The 18,344-nt window shown below is 48.3% G+C and overlaps 1 protein-coding gene across 1 annotated transcript in view; it reads right to left on the bottom strand.

Moving 5' to 3' along the window:
• Window positions 1-489: 489 nt before the first annotated feature.
• Window positions 490-18,344, bottom strand: part of BET1L (Bet1 golgi vesicular membrane trafficking protein like) — an 87,180-nt gene continuing 69,325 nt past the window's right edge. Inside the window, exons 3-4 of the mRNA XM_078681288.1 lie at window positions 2,770-2,826; window positions 490-2,566 (exon numbers count right to left, since the gene is read on the bottom strand). Of these exons, the coding sequence (XP_078537414.1) occupies window positions 2,399-2,566; window positions 2,770-2,826 (225 nt within the window). The 3' untranslated portion in view covers window positions 490-2,398. The remainder of the gene's footprint in view (window positions 2,567-2,769; window positions 2,827-18,344) is intronic.

Raw genomic sequence — 18,344 nt, 5'->3', positions numbered from 1 at the left:
TTCTTGTCTCTTTAGGAATTCAACCCCTGAAGAAGGACGGTGTATCTGGCCAAAATGCATTGGGGCCAATACTAATGCGCTTACGGCATTATGGATAATGGATAATGGTTAATGGATCTATAAGAATCATGTAAACTGCTCATGAAATTAATGAGCATAAACCATTGCAAACTACATTAAAGAATGTATTGATTGCAACCTTTGGATTATTTTGGATTATTTGAGCATACTTGCCACTTTTGAACCTCCGGCAGTGCACATTGAGGGACACTTCCCAGTGGGGAAATGCAACTGCAGTTATTTTCATACGCCCAGGTTTAGAGGACGATACCTCAGTGCACGCCCTCAAACTTGATTAATTATCAAATCACAATGGTGCAATTTGAATACCACGTGCGTGATTCAACAACGTTTGCATGTATACATACACACACACTGTAGGTTAATAGTAATATAACCAACATTCAAAATAAGCAGAAACACATGTGGTGGGTGGAAGGGGAGGGTCATACTTTTTAATTCACAATTCAGCTCTCCCCTCCATCCTAGGAGTCCGGAGTGGTCAGCCATACAGGGTTAGGGATTAATCATAAGAAAAAAAGACAGTCATATTTTTTTGCCTTTCCCAAGAATCTTTGTTTAACCCACCAGTACAGTAAAAGAAAATCTAAAATAAGATTCTCCAGGTAAACCATCCATAAAAGTGATAGCCATCTTGAGAAAAGAGAATTGTTCAAGCACCTACAAAGGGGAAGCAATTAGATACCCAATGAAACATATTTTTACCTGATCACAAATTCAGTTTGTTGAAATTTAGCAGTTAGCAAATCTTTGAATTTATGTTCAAACATTTTTTTAACTAGTCATTATAAGATGTAAAAACTAAACAGGTCTGTTTTAGTTAATGCAGAAGTACCTTTGTGCTGATATAGAAATGCTTCCAGCCCCATATGAGCTGCTACATTGAGATTGCTGACCAAGGAAGGTAGCCTTACAACTGGAGAATACATGCCTCAGTATTTATAATATGTCTGAAGAGTTTTAAAAAGACAGGTTTGCGTCTATTGGATGTGCAAATCTTGGATAATGTGATCAGTACTGTTTAACTCAGTTCATCCAGTTCATCAGTTTTATCTCGGTCTACAGTTGGCATTGGTCCTGTTGGGAGTACTGTACCATCACAGACCACTTTGCTTGAAGGTGCACGGAGGAGTAATTTTCATAGTTTCGAAGACCTCAGCCATTATATGAATGAAATGTGAAAGATACAACCTACAATTTACACTATATCCTTGAAGATAAAATAAAACAGAGATACATGTTCTGCCTTTTTAGGGGCTATTATCCAAGTCTCATTCTAAGATACTTTCAGATTCTTTCACCTTACATGCAATTTTCAAGACTTAGAGATGTATACCTTACATTGTCAAACATTACCAAAAGCTTAACATTTCCAGGTGGTAATGGCAAAGTTTTGATGCATACGCTTCACCTGAAGAACAGCGAAAAAATATAGGAAGCACAGCGTGACTAAAGCCAATGGCTGACTAACAAGACTAATCACCACACTGAATAGGGAGCTAGGATTTGCAGCCTGCACCTCCAGGTAAATCACCAAAGTAAAACCAGGCATTTTACACAGAACGCTATCAGCAGATATTTGGGTATGCGCTTAACATTGGACACATTTCAGGGACACCTGTTTTGAACGTTGGCTGCTTGACCGATGTCTTGAACATAGCTAGGACCAATAAGAAAACACACAGATCGGACAGCTCCAAGCGCTGCACTTCTAACACCAAATCAGTTTTGTCAATTTCAATGGGTGAAAATTGGTAAACGTGCACGTCATTTCTGTGGTAAAAAAAAACTGAGCCAACCAGACCAGTATCACTTCAGGCTAAAAGCTATTGTTACATGAGCAGATTGGACGAACATAACAGGGTCAGCTTTGCAGATGAAGACGGAATTCTCTAGCCATGTAAATGTGACATTAACGATCTTCTACATTGGCAAAGCCCTAATGTGCACTGGTGAATATGCCTCAACAATGAAACAAGAAACTGTGGTGGGAGCAATACACAGAAAATCCCAGTTAGAGGAACTTTGTGAGGTTAGCTGCAGGATTTGATGGTAATAACGGGGTTACCCAGCTATGCTCAAGAATAGTAGTCTTTAGTGAAAGCTTGAATTCTCATCCTCCCCTCACACAATGGATGGCACATCATCGGTTACACGTGGATAAAAGCATCCTCTCAGCAGAAGTAAGGGTCAAAGTTGCAAAGAGTGATAGTAGTAACACACCAAAACACACCGCCCCGCCCACTCAGTGGACTAGCAGGCTCTTGGTAAAGTGTTTCAGATTTGGAGACAGCAGAGACGCCTTCCTGCACTCAGTTCAAGTCCGAGCTCGTGAGAGCAAAAAGTAGAAGACAATGAAGGCTCCGATGAGCCCAGCTGACACGTAGCACAAGAGCTTGCGGTTGTCCCGGCCTGACCGTGCCATGGTAGAGAAACGCTTCACACTACCAGTCAGCAAACCGGTCACACTCATGAAGTCAGAATCCTAGAGGACAGAAGAGAAATGAAAAGATAAGGCACAACCTATATCTCATGTTCACTAAAGTAAACTAGAAACCAAACAAAATAACCGCCCCATCTTCAATACAGTGCTTTTGAAATGTAAGGATCACACACAGACTGCTTTCCACACGTTACTTTACTATAAACATCCCCTCAGAGTATGCCCTGGAAGTGATGCATTCTTACCATGCCATCCACATACTTGTTCTGATCTTCTGCATCTTTGTCAATGTCCAGGGCCAACTGCACAAAAAAACAGAACACATGAGATAGTGACCAGGAAACAGAAGACAATGTTGGGATAGTTCAAAAATAGTGAAACAACATAGCAGTCATAAAACAATCCTCACATGAAAGCAAGGTACAGGAAGGTTCCAGTGTGCACAAGTTGTTCAAATATATAGCATAAACCACGATAAACTGTGTGCCTTGGACACTGAATAGAGAATACACCTGGCCTTTAGAGTAAAGGCAATATCAGCTATGCGGCTAGCACATTTTACAGCCTGCCCTCTGCAAACTAAACAAGATGAATGTCATATAAATAGCCCTTTTATTCTCCTAGTAATCTAACCCCATCAGTACCATGCCTGACTCTACAGAAGTGCATTGTTTGAATACGTGCAATACCAGTCTTCTCCTTTCCTCATACCTGACACAATATCTTGCTCTGCACCAGTGCCCTCTGCTGTTGGTTCTCATAGCTCAGGTGACTCTCAGGCTCCCTTTTCTACATTGAAAATGTGTATAGTGTTTACTTGGTCTACGTTATGGTGTTTCCCAGAAATGTAAACATTATGAGCAGGACACGATGGAGAGATGTAAGTGTGTTTTTTCTGTGACACCCATAGAGTGAGGTGGCAGCCTGGAAGGAGTGCAAAGTGCACTCTCCATTAAAATGGGAGAACGTATCCACATTGGTCCCGCTGCATCCCTCCAGGGAGTGCTATGACTGGCAGTCGTCTATCCCCCTCAGGCACCACTCGGTTAAGTACCTTGGGATATGGGTGGCCCTCCTATCGGAACTCGAGTGGGCACTGAATACCACGCCCCTGGTTGTCCGGATGAAGGCGGATCTTAAAAAATGGCAAACCCTTCCCCTCAACCCCATTGGGAGAAGCGCTCTTTTCAAAATGATGGTCCTCCCCCGCTTCCTTTACGTCCTACATAACATCTCCGTCCCCCTCTCCCGCACTTGGTTCCGCGAACTTGATGGGACCTTGTCCCGATTCCTCTGGGGAGGTGGACGACAGCATATATCCCTGGTGCACAGTCGCATACCCCCCTTCGATGGGGGCTTAGGGGTGACCCACCTCTATCTCTACTACCTTGCCACTAAACTGATAGTCATCCATGACTGGTATGCGGGCGGCTGGTCCGACCCAGCATACCGTGTAGAGCTGGAGGCTACGGACTTTCCACAAATCCAGGCGTTCCTATACGGCAGCCCGGTGCCGCAGAACATAGCGCCAATCACTAGGACGGTCCTCCTGGCCTGGAGGGCCGCCCTGCGCCACGTGGGGTGGGACCGTAAACTCACTCGTCAGACACCACTTTGGCATGGCACCTGGCTCCGAGAGGTTTCGTCCCTGAATGGATTCCACCGCTGGGATCTGATTGGCATCTCGGTCTTCGGAGATGTCTGGGTGGGGGACCATATCCGTGCCTTTGCAGACTGACAGCAGCGCCATGCCCTTCCCCATGCCCAGCACTTCCGATATCTGCAGCTGCGCCACGCCATCCACGCACATCTCCCCTCGCCGACCTCCCTTCCATAGTTCAGTCCGCTGCAGGCCCAGGTGATGATGGGGAACCTAGGCAAGGGAGGAGTGTCCCGCATCTATCGCTCCCTAGTGAATAATGGCCCCACGTCCTTAGATAAATTGCGCGCTCGGTGGGAGGACTGGGAGGGCCCCCTGGAGGGGGCGGATTGGAGAGATGCCCTTATGGCGCCCAGAATCCTGACCACGTCCTCCAGGTTACGCCTAGTGCAGCTATACTACCTACACGCGGTTTACCTCACCCCAGAGCGACTCTTCCGTGCCCGCTCGCGACACTCCCCAGACTGCCCGAAATGCGGCACAACCCCCGCTGATTTTTTCCACATGATGTGGCTTTGCCCGGTGATAGGGAGGTTCTGGAAGGGGGTGGAGCGGGAACTCACACAAGCCCAGGGATGGGAGGTTCCCCATGACACACTGCGGATTCTGCTGGGGGTCTTTGACGGCCTGGATGGTTCCAGGATGGACAAACGCCTATTGGGGACGGCGGTGGCTGTGGCCAAAAGAGACATAGCGATGCACTGGTCGCGTACCGCTGCGCCTACTGTGAAGGGGTGGAGGAGGGGGGTTGACTGGTGCAGCACTCAGGAGGAGGCCCTGTTTGAAGCCCGGGGCTCTTCAGACTTATTCCACAAAATATGGGTGAAATGGTTCAACATGATTCCGCCATGATTCTTGTTGTATCGAATGTTGTTTGCTCCGCCGTTATTGTACTGCAGGAAGAGCTGCTGGACTGGAATGGACTGACCCTGCCTATATGTATTATTGATTCTGATCCGCCGTATATGTTGATTCATGAGCTGCAACCAATGAATTTCTTTTTGCTGTTTTATATACTCAATAAAGTTGATTATCAAAAAATTAATAAATGGGAGAACGTCTGAGAGTCGCTGATCAAAGTGGAGTGTGGCCCGGGAGATCTTCCCCCTCCAAGCGGAGTCGGGTGGTAGCAGCTCTTTAGGTATGCGGACCCTGAACAGCAAATAGTCAGGAGAGAAGGAATAGTGTAGAATATCTGATCTGTGGACTTAGAAGTGCTGTTTCTTTCTACCACATACTTCACTCCACTGTTGTACTGGTGTCGGCAGCACAAGGAGCTTGCATGCCTCAGATGTCATCTACAATATGTATTGCAAAAGCTGGCACCTGGCTAGAGTCAGGAATAAGAGGTTGTGCATGTTGGCTATCTAGTGAGAAATATGTAGGGATGCCGGTCTGGGGGAGGGGGTCTTCTCAATTGCTTAATTATCTGCATTCGCTAGTGATTGCCAAACTCACCTAATACCAGACACCACACTTGATCCAGGTGGGTGGATATACCTCTACAGTGGTTCCCCATCTCTCCACTGAGTCTGACTTATGTCCACATTTCCCTCACGTTTCACCTTTTTCTGAACTGTGCACTAGAATTATAATGTTGCACCACTGTCTGCCAGGAGGCCAAAGTCAACAGAACAAACCCTGATGGCAACCACATAACCTCTTTCCTGGGATACATACAATGCTCTCTTTTCTAAACTCTTCATCCTTGCTGCATCTGTTATTCAACTAATGAGGAATCTTTGGGGTCGAACTCAGCGGATTTGGAACATGCAAATCTCAAGGATCTTCAGTAATCACCAGAGTGGTCACTACTTTACCATGGAGTGCTTTTTGATTAAATTAGGCTTGGGAAACAGCTAAACAGGTCTCTAGGCCAGATCTAAAATGTAACTAGCAACCCATTGCTCCCAATATGCAAAAGCCTTGGTAAACTGGAAGAAAGAGCTACCTACATTCAATGGTCAGCCACCTTCGAAGAAAATAACCTTTGCTCTTGACATCCAAAAATGTTTTGGTCCTGGTGTAGTGCGGAATCAGCATGGATTACAATGTGGGATAACATCAGTACTACAGTGGATTCAAAGGAAAGTGTAGCGTTTCAGCCATGGGACAGGTCCTGTGCCTTTGATGCAGTCTTAGAACTGGCCTTTACAGGATTGCTTCGTTCCCATCTAACAGATACTTCATTCTATCACTTTCTCCCTTTACTCTGCACTGCTTCCCTCAACTGCCAGAGTTCCTCGTGTTTGTATCATTTCTCATCTGCTATTTAGCTTAGTTCAACAACTCATTCAAACTCATCTGATACAACTACATCAATAGCACACATAAAGAATACTAAAACTTGAAAATCCATTTAAACTCGATTCATGTGCCCTGGGCAAATGCTTTCTGTTTACAGTCAGATGCAATAGAAACATCACAAGCTTAATACATCACACACTAGGATATAGCCAGTGGAAAATGGATCATCTATCACCCCTCCACCATACAGCCTAAAGAGCTCACCCCAAAAACAATCGCACTAAGTAAGAAATCTAAGGGCTATTGTGGGTTCTAACATCTCCCTTATGCCACAACGAATCAAGTTACATGCGTAGCCTTTTACATAATGAGAAGCTCACATTATTTTTTCCCATAGCAGGGTTTTCTCTCAAAGGATACAAGCCACCACCATTTAAGTAACCTTCAGACTAGTCTATACCAGTGGTATATACTTTACAGCCTCTCTTCATGTGAACTGAAAGTTATAGAAAGCTGCTCCAAGACAAGAACTTAACCGTCATATAAAGACCTGCATTGTACCATCACTTCAGTCTATGCACTGGGCAGATTTCAAACCAATGTATATAGTTTATCCTGCCATTCACAGCTTCTAACATGTTCTTTCAGCAAAAATGTCTTCATTCTTAACTCTAACTTAGAAGTTTGTGATCAGATGGTCTCCACTCTTGAACATTCCTCCCTCCAAAAACTTTGCATGGTAGAGACACCTTCTCGGCTCAGAGGTCTAAGTTATGGAACTTTATCGTATCTAGAATTAAGAATATTTTACAACAATCTTGAATTTTAGAGGGCAGTAAAATGACTATGAGCTCCGAAATAAAAGGTTGGGCATCCATATGAGCATCTGCACCGAATATCGCTGCATGTCTCTCAACACCTTCTGAAAGACCTCAAAACACCAAGAACATTTCAAACACAAACTCTGAAAGCGAGCACAGGAACCCAATGCAACCTGGAGCACCTTGAAACCTCACTATGTAGCTTTTACAATACAATACAGAACATTAAAACGGTGTAGGAGCTGGAAAGACAGGCAAGCCTCATTGCAGCTTAATATACATTGTACTTCCTGCACTATGCGGTTATACTTTAGAGAATGGCCATTACTGGACAACATTGCTGTCTCCAGGCAAGGACTTCAGAGACAATGTTTGCAGTGTTTATGAGTGAGAAAACGTTACGAATGGGCTGCATATCATCACATATAGACATGTGGAATAACAAGAGGAAGAGTGTCGAGCATCACTGCTCAGCAGGTTGATTGTAATTTTGAGCCGACAATGCAGTCACCAGCCTTCTGGGACAATCAGTGACACCCACCAGGAATTGGAGAAGATGAGCTACAGTGAAACAACACTTCTTGAGGGCAGGGGAACCGGGTAACCGGATAACTAGGCCTGGCAGGTTGATCACACATCATGTTTCCTTGCTTCAAATGCATCATGATCAAATGAATATTGGCAAAAATTAGGATGTTCATTGATTCACACTTTGTTGGCATGTAGAAACTAAAACAAGTGCTGCGTTTTGATCTGTGTATGAGTGACTAGGTTGACCTGCATTGCCTCTTTGTGTGATTCTCCCTCCCCCCTCCTCCGGAACATCCTTACTTTTGGTAGAACCTGGCTTGAAGACCATATTAGTCACATTACAAGTGGCCATCGGACATTGCAGTCTGCCATGCTCTGTTCATTTCAATTGCTTTCCCTGCTTCAAGACAAGTAGTGATGAGTTTTGACTGCAGCATCTACTCTACCTGCCCTTCCTACCATGCTTCTCTTCCATAGCCCTGACTAGTTAACCTTTACGACATTAAACTTACACCCAAATGAGAATCTCATGAATCACAATTGCACATCTCACAAGCCATTTAGTAACACAACTCACCACTGATAGACCGCACACAGTAAGCATCACTTTATGAAAAAAAGACATTGGTGATTGACCGATTACAAAGGAAAAAGAGCGACGCGGGGCAAGAGACCTTTTGGAAATGCAGCAACAATGAAAACCCCAGGAACAACTGCAGTACAGTAAGCAAGCAACACAACAAAACTGATTCTATGTCTAAAGAAAAGCCCAGGCCACCCTATAAATATGCAAGCTTCAGGCTCTGTCAACTACTACACAAGGGGTAGCAGCAACTTGTATCGCTTCTTCACCATCAGTACAATCACCCAACACGATACAGGAAAGGCAGTAATCAGCCTATGCGATACATGGTCCAGAAAGAAGAGAGCCTCCAAGCAGCAGAATACACCTCTACAACTGACTTGGCTTAGGCAGAGGGTCAGAAGCCCTGCACTCCCACTACAATGCCCCCAGAAACACAACCCCAACATGTGCCAACTTCACAAAGGTATAGACAGCAGGTCTCAGAACTTCTCCTCCCTCCAATCTGCAGGGAAACCGTACATTTATTCAAAATACCCTTACTCATAGTGCCAGGGCACTTCTATAGACATCCCCCTTAAGATGCCCCCTTGGATGAACTCACAACAGCAAAGGTTTGCATTAAAGTGGTATGAGGCCAAGTACCAGGTGAACATGCATGTTGCAAAAACCATGTAACATAACACAGAAAATAGATTTAAATCTGACGAGAGTAGCCAAAATAAACTCTGAAGACTTGAGAGACACCAAAAAGATTACAAAGTGGATTAATTCAGCACGCCCAATGATCTGAGGACTAAAATTCACAGGTTCTTTTTAATCATAAAACACCCTACTGCATCCACAAAAGACACATGGAAGGGGTCCAGACGCTTCCTATTGCTCTAAACAACTAGGCTGGCAGACATTCTGTGTAAAGCACTTGATGGGTCGCTTAGTCTCTTTACACACAACCATTTCTTTGGTAATGGGTTTAGTCTAAGAAATTTCTCGCACTTAAGAAAAGTTTCTTCTCAGGTATTTCTAGATATCAATCTTCTGAACCAGTGTATGAACGGTTTAGATCTCCATATTCATCCTGGGTTCAACATAATTCACATTAGAAGAATACATTAAAAGGCTCAAGAACGGCCAAGGTGAATTACAATGAATACGATTTATTCATTCTCTCAAGCCCAACACGGAGCAAAGAAGGTCCTTCCTGCCTTGTTTGCTAGCATTGCACAATCTTCTCCGCTTTCCATCATTCATGAATAGAAGATAAATCCAAAGTAGGAAGGCATTCCATGGCAGTTTGAACACTTCTTCCCCACCATAACAGCAAAAACAAGGAAAGGGCAGGGCCAGATCTCAGGAGGAGATGGGGCTGATAAGGGAATCATAAAGATGGACTTATCACTTTGGCTCATATCCAGGTGTGACCCTTCCATGGCCTGTGTTGTGGGTCTATCAGCTTCAGAGTCTTCCCTGCTAGGACAGACAGCCTTCCAAGAGCTAGTGTGTGAGGAAAAGGGTGTACTTCAAAGAAAGTAAAGCCCCAAAATAAAACGTTAAAGATCCAGACCCTTAATCACATTTGGTATCTGAAAAAAGCCTATAATAAGGCGAGGGTGGGGCGTGGCCAAGATGGCAGTGTGAGCAGACGTGTTGATCTGTCGCTCTCGCCGACGGCCTATCACACCGTATTTAGCCACGTATTTGCACCATCTCGAGAGAAAAAACCCAAAGGAGTTGCGTCCCGGTGTGCTGCCGGGACTTGTTCTCCCGCTACGAGTGGAGATCCGGCAGCACTGCAGCTGGACCACGAGGAGGTGTAGCGCGGGACGGCAGCGACTGGCTTCAAAGATTGGGGATCGGCCTGAGGGGACACGGGTCAGGGAGAGACTGGCTGCTGGCACAGTTAGACACACCGACTCTCAGCTTTTGAATGCACCAAGGTTCCTGCCTGCCCCAACAGAGCAGATACCGTTCCAGGTGTGGAGGAGGCCGGAGAGAAGTGGCGCCTACCCATCATCTTGGGGCAGCTCGGCGCAGAATCTGAGAGTCCAGGGCTGGTTGAGGGTCCCGGAGTCCGGTCGGCGCCCTCTCGCCCCAGCAACCGTCGGCCGGAGTCTTCCCCCAGTGCAGCGCCACACAGCACGAGTCAACGGAAGGCGGGGACTGCAGAGTCGGGAGGCGGTCGGCCACCGGGGACGAGGAGCCCCCCACGGAGAAGTCCAGGACCAGGTTGCCATCCCGAGGTTCGACTGTGGGGGGGGGAGAGAGACTAGGGGTGTCCCCCATGCCCCCAGCGCACTCAGCAATCCCTGTCGCAGATTTACGGGCTTCCGACGCAGCGGAGGCCACAGTGGTGCAGCACCCATCCGTCATCTTGGAGTGGCCTAGCGAGTACCAGGTGAGCCCAGGGCTGGTCGAAGGTCCTGTGAGCTTGCCGGGACTCTCCCGCCCCAGCAACCGCAGGCAAGACTTTCCTGGGGAAGTGACGTGCAGTAAGGGAGAGCGGCGGGGAGGAACTAAGAGTCGGGTGGCGATCGGCCACGAGAGACTTGGGGCCCGGAGGAGGAGCACAGATTCAGGCTGCTAGCACGGAGCCCGCACAACAGGGGCGAGAGACAGAATTTGCGCCGGAGACCCCCAGCACAGTTGACTCACCAGCGGCGGGTCAAGACACGACCCGCCATTCTGCAGCGTGGCCGAGAAGACCTCCTCTGGCTGGAATTTCACAGGGTCAGAAATCGGCCCTTGAGACCCTTTCTGCCGAACTGGCTATGTCACAACCCGGTTGACATTCACAATCCTGATGGCTCAATCTGATAGGTCCATTTATTATATTATTTATTATTTTTTACACTTGTAATGCGCACAGATACCCACAAAGGGTTTCCCGGCGCCATGGCTAAGAGAGCGAAACACAGAAAGCAATTGCCGTCAAAAGATCAACAACCATTTATTGAACAGTTATTTATTAAACAGCCAGGTTTTAACTTTTTTCTTAAAACTGGCAAAGTTTTCCTCTTTGCGCAAGGCTAAAGGGAGGGAGTTCCAAAGGACTGGTCCTAAGTGGGAAAAGGATTTACCTCCCATTCGGGCCAGTTTGAATCTGGGAACCACGAATGTTGCTCCATTTAAGGAACGGAGATTCCGTACGGGGACATGGGGCCTAACCAATTTCTGCAGATACCGTGGTGCGGTTCCTGCCCTGATCTTGAACATGTAGGTCAAGGCCTTAAACCGGACCCGGTTTTCAACTTTCAGCCAGTGTAGATCTCTAAGGTGCTTCGAGATCCTTGCTGTCCTAGGAATCTTACACAACAGCCTGGCTGCGGAGTTCTGGACCAATTGTAGCCGCCTAATTACGGCTAAATTGGAGCCCAGATATAGAATGTTACCGTAGTCAAGCCTAGATGTTATTAGCGCATTGACTACGGTCTTCTGGGTATCCACAGGTAGCATCCAGATAATCTTCCGCAGCCATTTAATGATCGTGAAACAAGTACCAGCCACTTTATTGGCCTGCTGCTTCATCGATAAAGAGTCATCGATACACACCTCTAGGTTTCTAACCAGGGTAGCCGGACTGGGGAAAACACCCAAAGATGGTGGCCAATGCCTATCCTGCCACAGATCACGATTTTTTCCCAGGAGAAGAATCTCCGTCTTCTCCCCGTTAAGCTTCAGCTGGTTTGTTGACATCCAGCTGAAGACCTCCTGAAGACCAAGTTTCAGAGCTGAAGGGGATGAAGACTGAGTTGGTAAGGGAAAAAATAATCTGTGAGTCGTCCGCGTAGGTCATAAGTTCAAGACCTACCCGCTCTGCTAAATCAGCGAGGGGGCGGAGATATAGGTTGAAGAGTAACGGACTTAAATTGAGCCCTGGGGCACGCCATGAGGTGACAGAAAGGTGTCCGACTGGGCGTGTGAGGACGAGATCTGAAACGTCCGGTTGCTCAAATAGGATCTAATCCAGCCCAATGCGGTCCCTCCGACACCATCCCCACTCAGCCTGGCAAGCAGTCTGTTGTGCGAGATGGTGTCGAAGGCCGCGCTCAAATCCAGCAGGACGAGAGCCACCGTTTGTCTGTCGTCCAAAAGTCCCCTGATTTTCTCCGTGACTCCCAGGAGGGCAGATTCGGTGGAATGGCCTGCCCTAAAACCCGACTGGGAATAGTGGAGCAAGTTGTTATTCTCCACGTGCGATGAAAGTGCGCCATGGATATGCTTCTCCAGGATTTTCGAGAAGGCAGGCAGCAAAGATATCGGGCGATAATTTGCAAGGACCTCTGGATCAGCGGATGGCTTCTTCAGCAGAGGGCTGACCATAGCGTGCTTCCAGGACGCCGGGACAGTTGCCAGACGGATGGAGGCATTAAGTGTCTCGGCAATAGTTCCTAGAGCACCATCGTCCAGTTGGCACAGAATGTTAATAGGGAGGGGATCACACGGAGAGCCTGATTTAATAGAGGTAGCCAGGGATTTTAAGGTGCCCCCGGAAAAGTATGGCCAGGAATCCAGCCGATTTCCTGGTGAGCTTTCTAAAGGAAGAGCTTCCCTATCTTCCCCCACCGGGGGATTAATATTTGCAAGAATGGTGTCGATCTTTTCCACAAAATACGTGGCAAGATCTTGGCAGGTCAGAGCAGCAACGAGCCGGCCACCCCCACATCTCGCGATCCCTAAGGGGGAGCCATTAAGACACAGCACAGGCACAGCAAGCAGCAGCAGGGACGCCGACAACAACGCGGCCATCTTGGTGAGGGGGAGGAAGCACGGGGCGGCCATCTTGCTGATACACCCTGCAGCGGAACAGCGGGGATACAAACCGCATCAAGCAGAAGGAGGAGGCAACAAGGAACAGGGCGCACGCTCAAAGACGGCGCTGGCAACCCATAGATCTCAGACAATATCAAAGGCGTCCCCCTTTACATAGAGGGACACACGGAGGTTGACAACAACGAGCGGCGGACCCGGTGACGGGGTAGAGGGCACAGGGAGGCCATCTCCGCCGCAGCAGCCTGACGAAGCACTAAGGCGGGGACGAGCGCAGGCGATAAAGGCAAGAGTGGGGAGCCCTCTAGATGCGTAGCAAGGCGCAAAAAGCCAGAAGGCGGCAACCACAGGCCCCCACTACAACAGGAACAGCCGACAATAAGGCGGCCATCTTAAGACAGGAGAGAAGCACGGGGCGGCCATCTTGAGGTAACGGCAAACAGCACGGTGGGAAAAACGAACAAGCGCACAAGTGACACGCACAGGCGGGTGAGCTCAGGCGGCGGCGTGAGGCGGAACGGAAACAGCGAGGGGCACGGAAAGACTAAGCACAATAAGCCCCAACTAAGGAGATAGAAGGTGCATGCAGCCACCTCGAAGCAGACAAGGCAGCAAGTACACACGAGCACGAGGGGTGGAAAGGGGAAGCCCGGAGAGCTGTGGGAGCTGTGAGCAACAAACGACCACCAGAACAAAGGCAAAAAGGCCAGAGAGTACTGCGCAAGAGGCTGGCGGAGTATAGGACAAAAACCAGAGTGGTCAAGTGGCCACCCAGGTTCAGAGACGACCCCATAACGTCGATAAACACCCTGAGGGTCAAAGAGGGTAAAGGGGGAGACAAGGCCGCAAAAAGACACCCACCAACAGAAGGGAAGCCCAAGATCAACCAGGCCAAAAGAGGGACCGAAGCCATGGCAGGCAGGGACGGGAAACAAGGCACAAACGACCTGAAGAAGAGCAAGAATGAGACCCCACCCTCCCCGGGCAAGGAGCGCAACAACCATGGGGATGGCACAATCACGCTGGACACGCTCCTGAAGAAAATAACCGAAGGGAACGAGCTGGCAAAAGCCACGAAAAAGACAGTAGACAGCATCCAGATGGAGCTAATAGCAATCAGAGCTGAGCAAAGCAGAGCCAACGGCAGAATAGACGAGGTAGAGAAGAGAATAGGCATGCTGGAGGACAACGCAAACATAACGCATAAGGACATGGGCCTTGTGATAAAGAGAACAACGGCGCTACAAAAGGCCATGGCGGAGCAGGAGGACAGGAGCCGCAAGGGGAACATAAGACTCCTGGGAGTTCCCGAAGAGGAAGAAGACACACCGGGGGCATGCGCCCTGATGCTGGAGGCCTTAATACCTAAAATAACGGGACTCAGCTTCGACAAACCGCTGGAAATCACCAAAGCATACCGCATACCGGCCAGGAAGCAGATGAACAGCAATGCCCCTAGACCCATTATATGCAAACCCCTAAGAGAAAACCAAACAGAGGCGATATTTGCGGTAGCCAGGAAGGGCCGCCCGATGCTGATAAATGGAAGCAAAGTAACCATCACCCAAGACTTCTCCAAACTAACAGTAGAGGCGAGGAAAGGCTTCCTAGCCCAAAGAGAACATCTGCGGAAAAAGAATATCGCATTCACATTCGCAGGCCCATCCAAGATGAAAGTGACAGATAGGCATGGAAGCAGAATCTTTGACGACCCCAACGACCTACACCGTTACCTACAAGGCCCGGAACCAGAAGAGATGGAGCTACCGAGCCCTGGGGCAAAGAGAAGGGCATCCTCTGACGAAACACATGAAGGAGGCGAATAAGAAGGAGTGTTTGGAGTAGTAACACGCATGCGCAACAATGCACCGAAACTCCGATCTTAATAACAACCGCAACCTACCTCAACAACGACCACAAAACAAGCGCACACCAGCAGCCGCCGATCATAACGAACAATACGCTTGGAGCAGCCAAGCACCGAGACTCTGGCAGTCAAACAACGCGAACGACCGCAGCCACGGAGCACTGAGACACGAAGAATATACAACAATGAAACAGTATGCTTGGGGTAGCACGCAGGCGCAACCACGCACCGAGACCCTGAACTCAACAACAGCAACAACCTACCTCAGACAATCACACAACAAGTGTTCGCAGCCACCGAGACACGAGCAGATTGCCACGAGCAATCGCACAGCAAGTCCAAACCATACCTACCTCAACAAGGCCACCATGGCCACGGGAAGAATGGGCAAGACACCGACTAACATATCCTTTTTTTAGCAACACCAAGACTCAGGAAGAACTTGGGGGGGGGGGGGGGGGGGGAGTGTGAGGACCTTTGCTGTCGCACACCCGGTTTACTATGGATGGGGGGGAGGGGGGAGGGGGGGAGGTGGTCGGGCAGGGGGGGGTGTGAAGCTGGCGGAAAAGACAGTACATGGCAGAGCCACCATTTGTGTTATGAACAAAAGACCTAGAACCTTGCCTCTCTCCACAGGCACCCTATACTTTTTCTATCTCTCCATTCCCATCCTACACCCCGGGGGGGGCTGCAGAACGCAAAGCACAAGCGACGAAATCAGACCACCATGACTGACCCAAAAAGAGCTGGCCTGTCCTCTGACCTGAAGATAGTGTCCATGAATGTTAAAGGACTGAACCACCCGGTCAAACGAAGGAAAATCCTGGACTACCTGGCCAAAGTGAAGGGAGATGTATACATGCTCCAAGAAACCAAACTCTCAAAAGAAGAGGCGAGACTACTCAAAGCTAGATGGATAGGGGAAGTACTCTGCTCGCCGGCTAAAGGAAAGAAAAGAGGAGTTATAACTATCCTGAGCAAAAGGGCCAATCTAACGACACAAGCAGTGGACGCTGACGAAGACGGCCGCATGCTCATAGCAAGCGTCCAGAGAGGAAGCGACAGAATCCACATGATCAATATCTACGGCCCCAACTCAGAAGACAAACAATTCTGGCAAGGAGTGGATAGCAAAATATCCGACCTACCCCAGGAAGACCTCCTGATCACAGCGGGGGACATGAACAAGACAATGGACCAGGCAACAGACAGACACCCGAATAGACCAAGCCATAACTCCAACAATAACAACAACACCCTGAAAGACCTATGCACTAAACAACATCTGGCAGACCCGTGGAGGCTCCAACACCCGACAGCCCGACTGATGTCCAACACGCACACGCACCTCATAGAGGAAACGGAAATAGCGCCAATCACCATCTCGGACCACGCGCACATAACACTCACTCTAAGTGGGAAACACAACGAAAACCCAACGAGGAGGTGGAGGTTGAATGATGACATCCTACAGAACAGAGAGAACGTTAAAGAAATTGAAGCCGCAATCAAAGAATACCTCGAGCACAACGACAATGGCGAAGTAGGGAAAGACACCGTATGGGACGCCCTCAAAGCTACACTAAGGGGGAAACTGATAAACATCAAAGCCAGGATGAACAGAGGAAGAAACAAGAAAATCCTTGAGCTCGAGGAGGAAATAACAGCACTGGAGAGAGGCCACTGTGCAAATTTAACGGACAAGAACACGCTCACCCTGCTCACAAAAAAGAAATACGAGCTGAACAGGATCCTAAGTGAAAGAGCGGGATCATGGCTGACGAAGTTCAAGTCAGTCAACCTGTGCGCAGCTAACAAAGCAGGGAAGCAGCTGGCGTCCTACCTGAAGGCGAAACAGAGGCAACACACGATAGCAGCAATAACCGATCGCACGAACACATCTCAAACAACTAACAAGGGGATACTGGAGGTCTTCCGACGATTCTACCAAGAACTGTACACTGAAGATCAGACCCTGAGCAAAGACGCAGGACGAGATCTACTCAGCAAAATCAATCTGCCGAAACTCATGGAAGCAGAAAGGAAGTCGCTCGATGCCGACATCTCGGAAGAAGAGATTGAAGCAGCCATATGCCAACTGAAACGGAACAAAGCGCCAGGACCGGATGGTTACTCAGCAACATTCTACAAAACATTCAGCGACCACATTAAAACGCTAATGGCACAAACGTATTCCACATGCATCCAGAACGGGAGGATGACGGAGTCCATGTGCGAAGCAAACATCACCATAATTCCCAAGGAGGGGAAAGACCCACAATATCCCCAGAACTACAGACCAATATCACTAATAAACGTCGACTGCAAGATTTACGCAAAGGTCTTAGCCAACAGACTAAACAGGGTCCTGCCAAACATCATCCACACCTCACAAGTGGGATACATAAAAAACAGACTATCGCAGGACAATACAAGACTATTGTGCCACCTGATCAACCACACAGCAAGTAGCAACGAACAGGCGGTCATGATAGCGCTGGATGCAGAGAAAGCCTTCGACAGAGTCTCATGGCCTTTCCTGAGGAACTGCATGGGAGCTTTTGGCCTAGGCGGGAAATACACGGAAATGGTCATGGCCCTCTACAACAAACCGAAAGCAAAGATAGTCGTGAACGGGAGCGCATCCGAAACGCTCACGCTGGGAAGAGGCACCAGACAAGGATGCCCTCTCTCCCCCGGACTTTTCCTGCTCGCCCTAGAGCCCCTGCTAGCCAGAATCAGGGACAACACAGAGATAACAGGCGTCAAGCTCAAGAAGAAGACCGTAAAACTAGCGGCGTACGCCGACGACATCCTCATTACAACAACAAACCCCTCCACGTCAATAAAAGCACTGATGGCCACAATAGGTGAATACGCTGAAGCCTCAGGCTACAAACTCAATAAGGAGAAATCGGAGTGCAAGCCAATGAATGTCCACACCACAAGAGAGGTCCTAGGCGAATCCGGACTGGCATGGCAGACGAAACCACTGAAATATCTAGGGCTCCACTTTGGGAGAGACCTCACATCAACGCTACAACACAACGAGGATCTCACGCTGAAAAAGATAAAAGAAAGGCTGGAGTTATGGTCACCAAAGTACATCAGCTGGTGGGGGCGAATTGAAACCATCAAAATGATGATAATACCGGCAATAAACTACACGCTAACAATGCTACCTCTCCCGATGACAGAGATATTCCACAAAAAACTGGACCAACTTATAAACATCTTTCTATGGAAAAACAAAAAGCCAAGGATAAGCCTACAAAAACTAAGACTGTCAAGAGACCTCGGAGGCCTTAATCTGGCGAACTTCAAGACATACCAAACGGCATGTC

This window comes from Lissotriton helveticus, chromosome 3_1, assembly GCF_964261635.1.
Source record: "Lissotriton helveticus chromosome 3_1, aLisHel1.1, whole genome shotgun sequence".
In the NCBI taxonomy this organism is placed as follows: Eukaryota; Metazoa; Chordata; class Amphibia; order Caudata; family Salamandridae; genus Lissotriton; species Lissotriton helveticus.
This window is presented reverse-complemented; position numbering and strand designations above follow the sequence as displayed.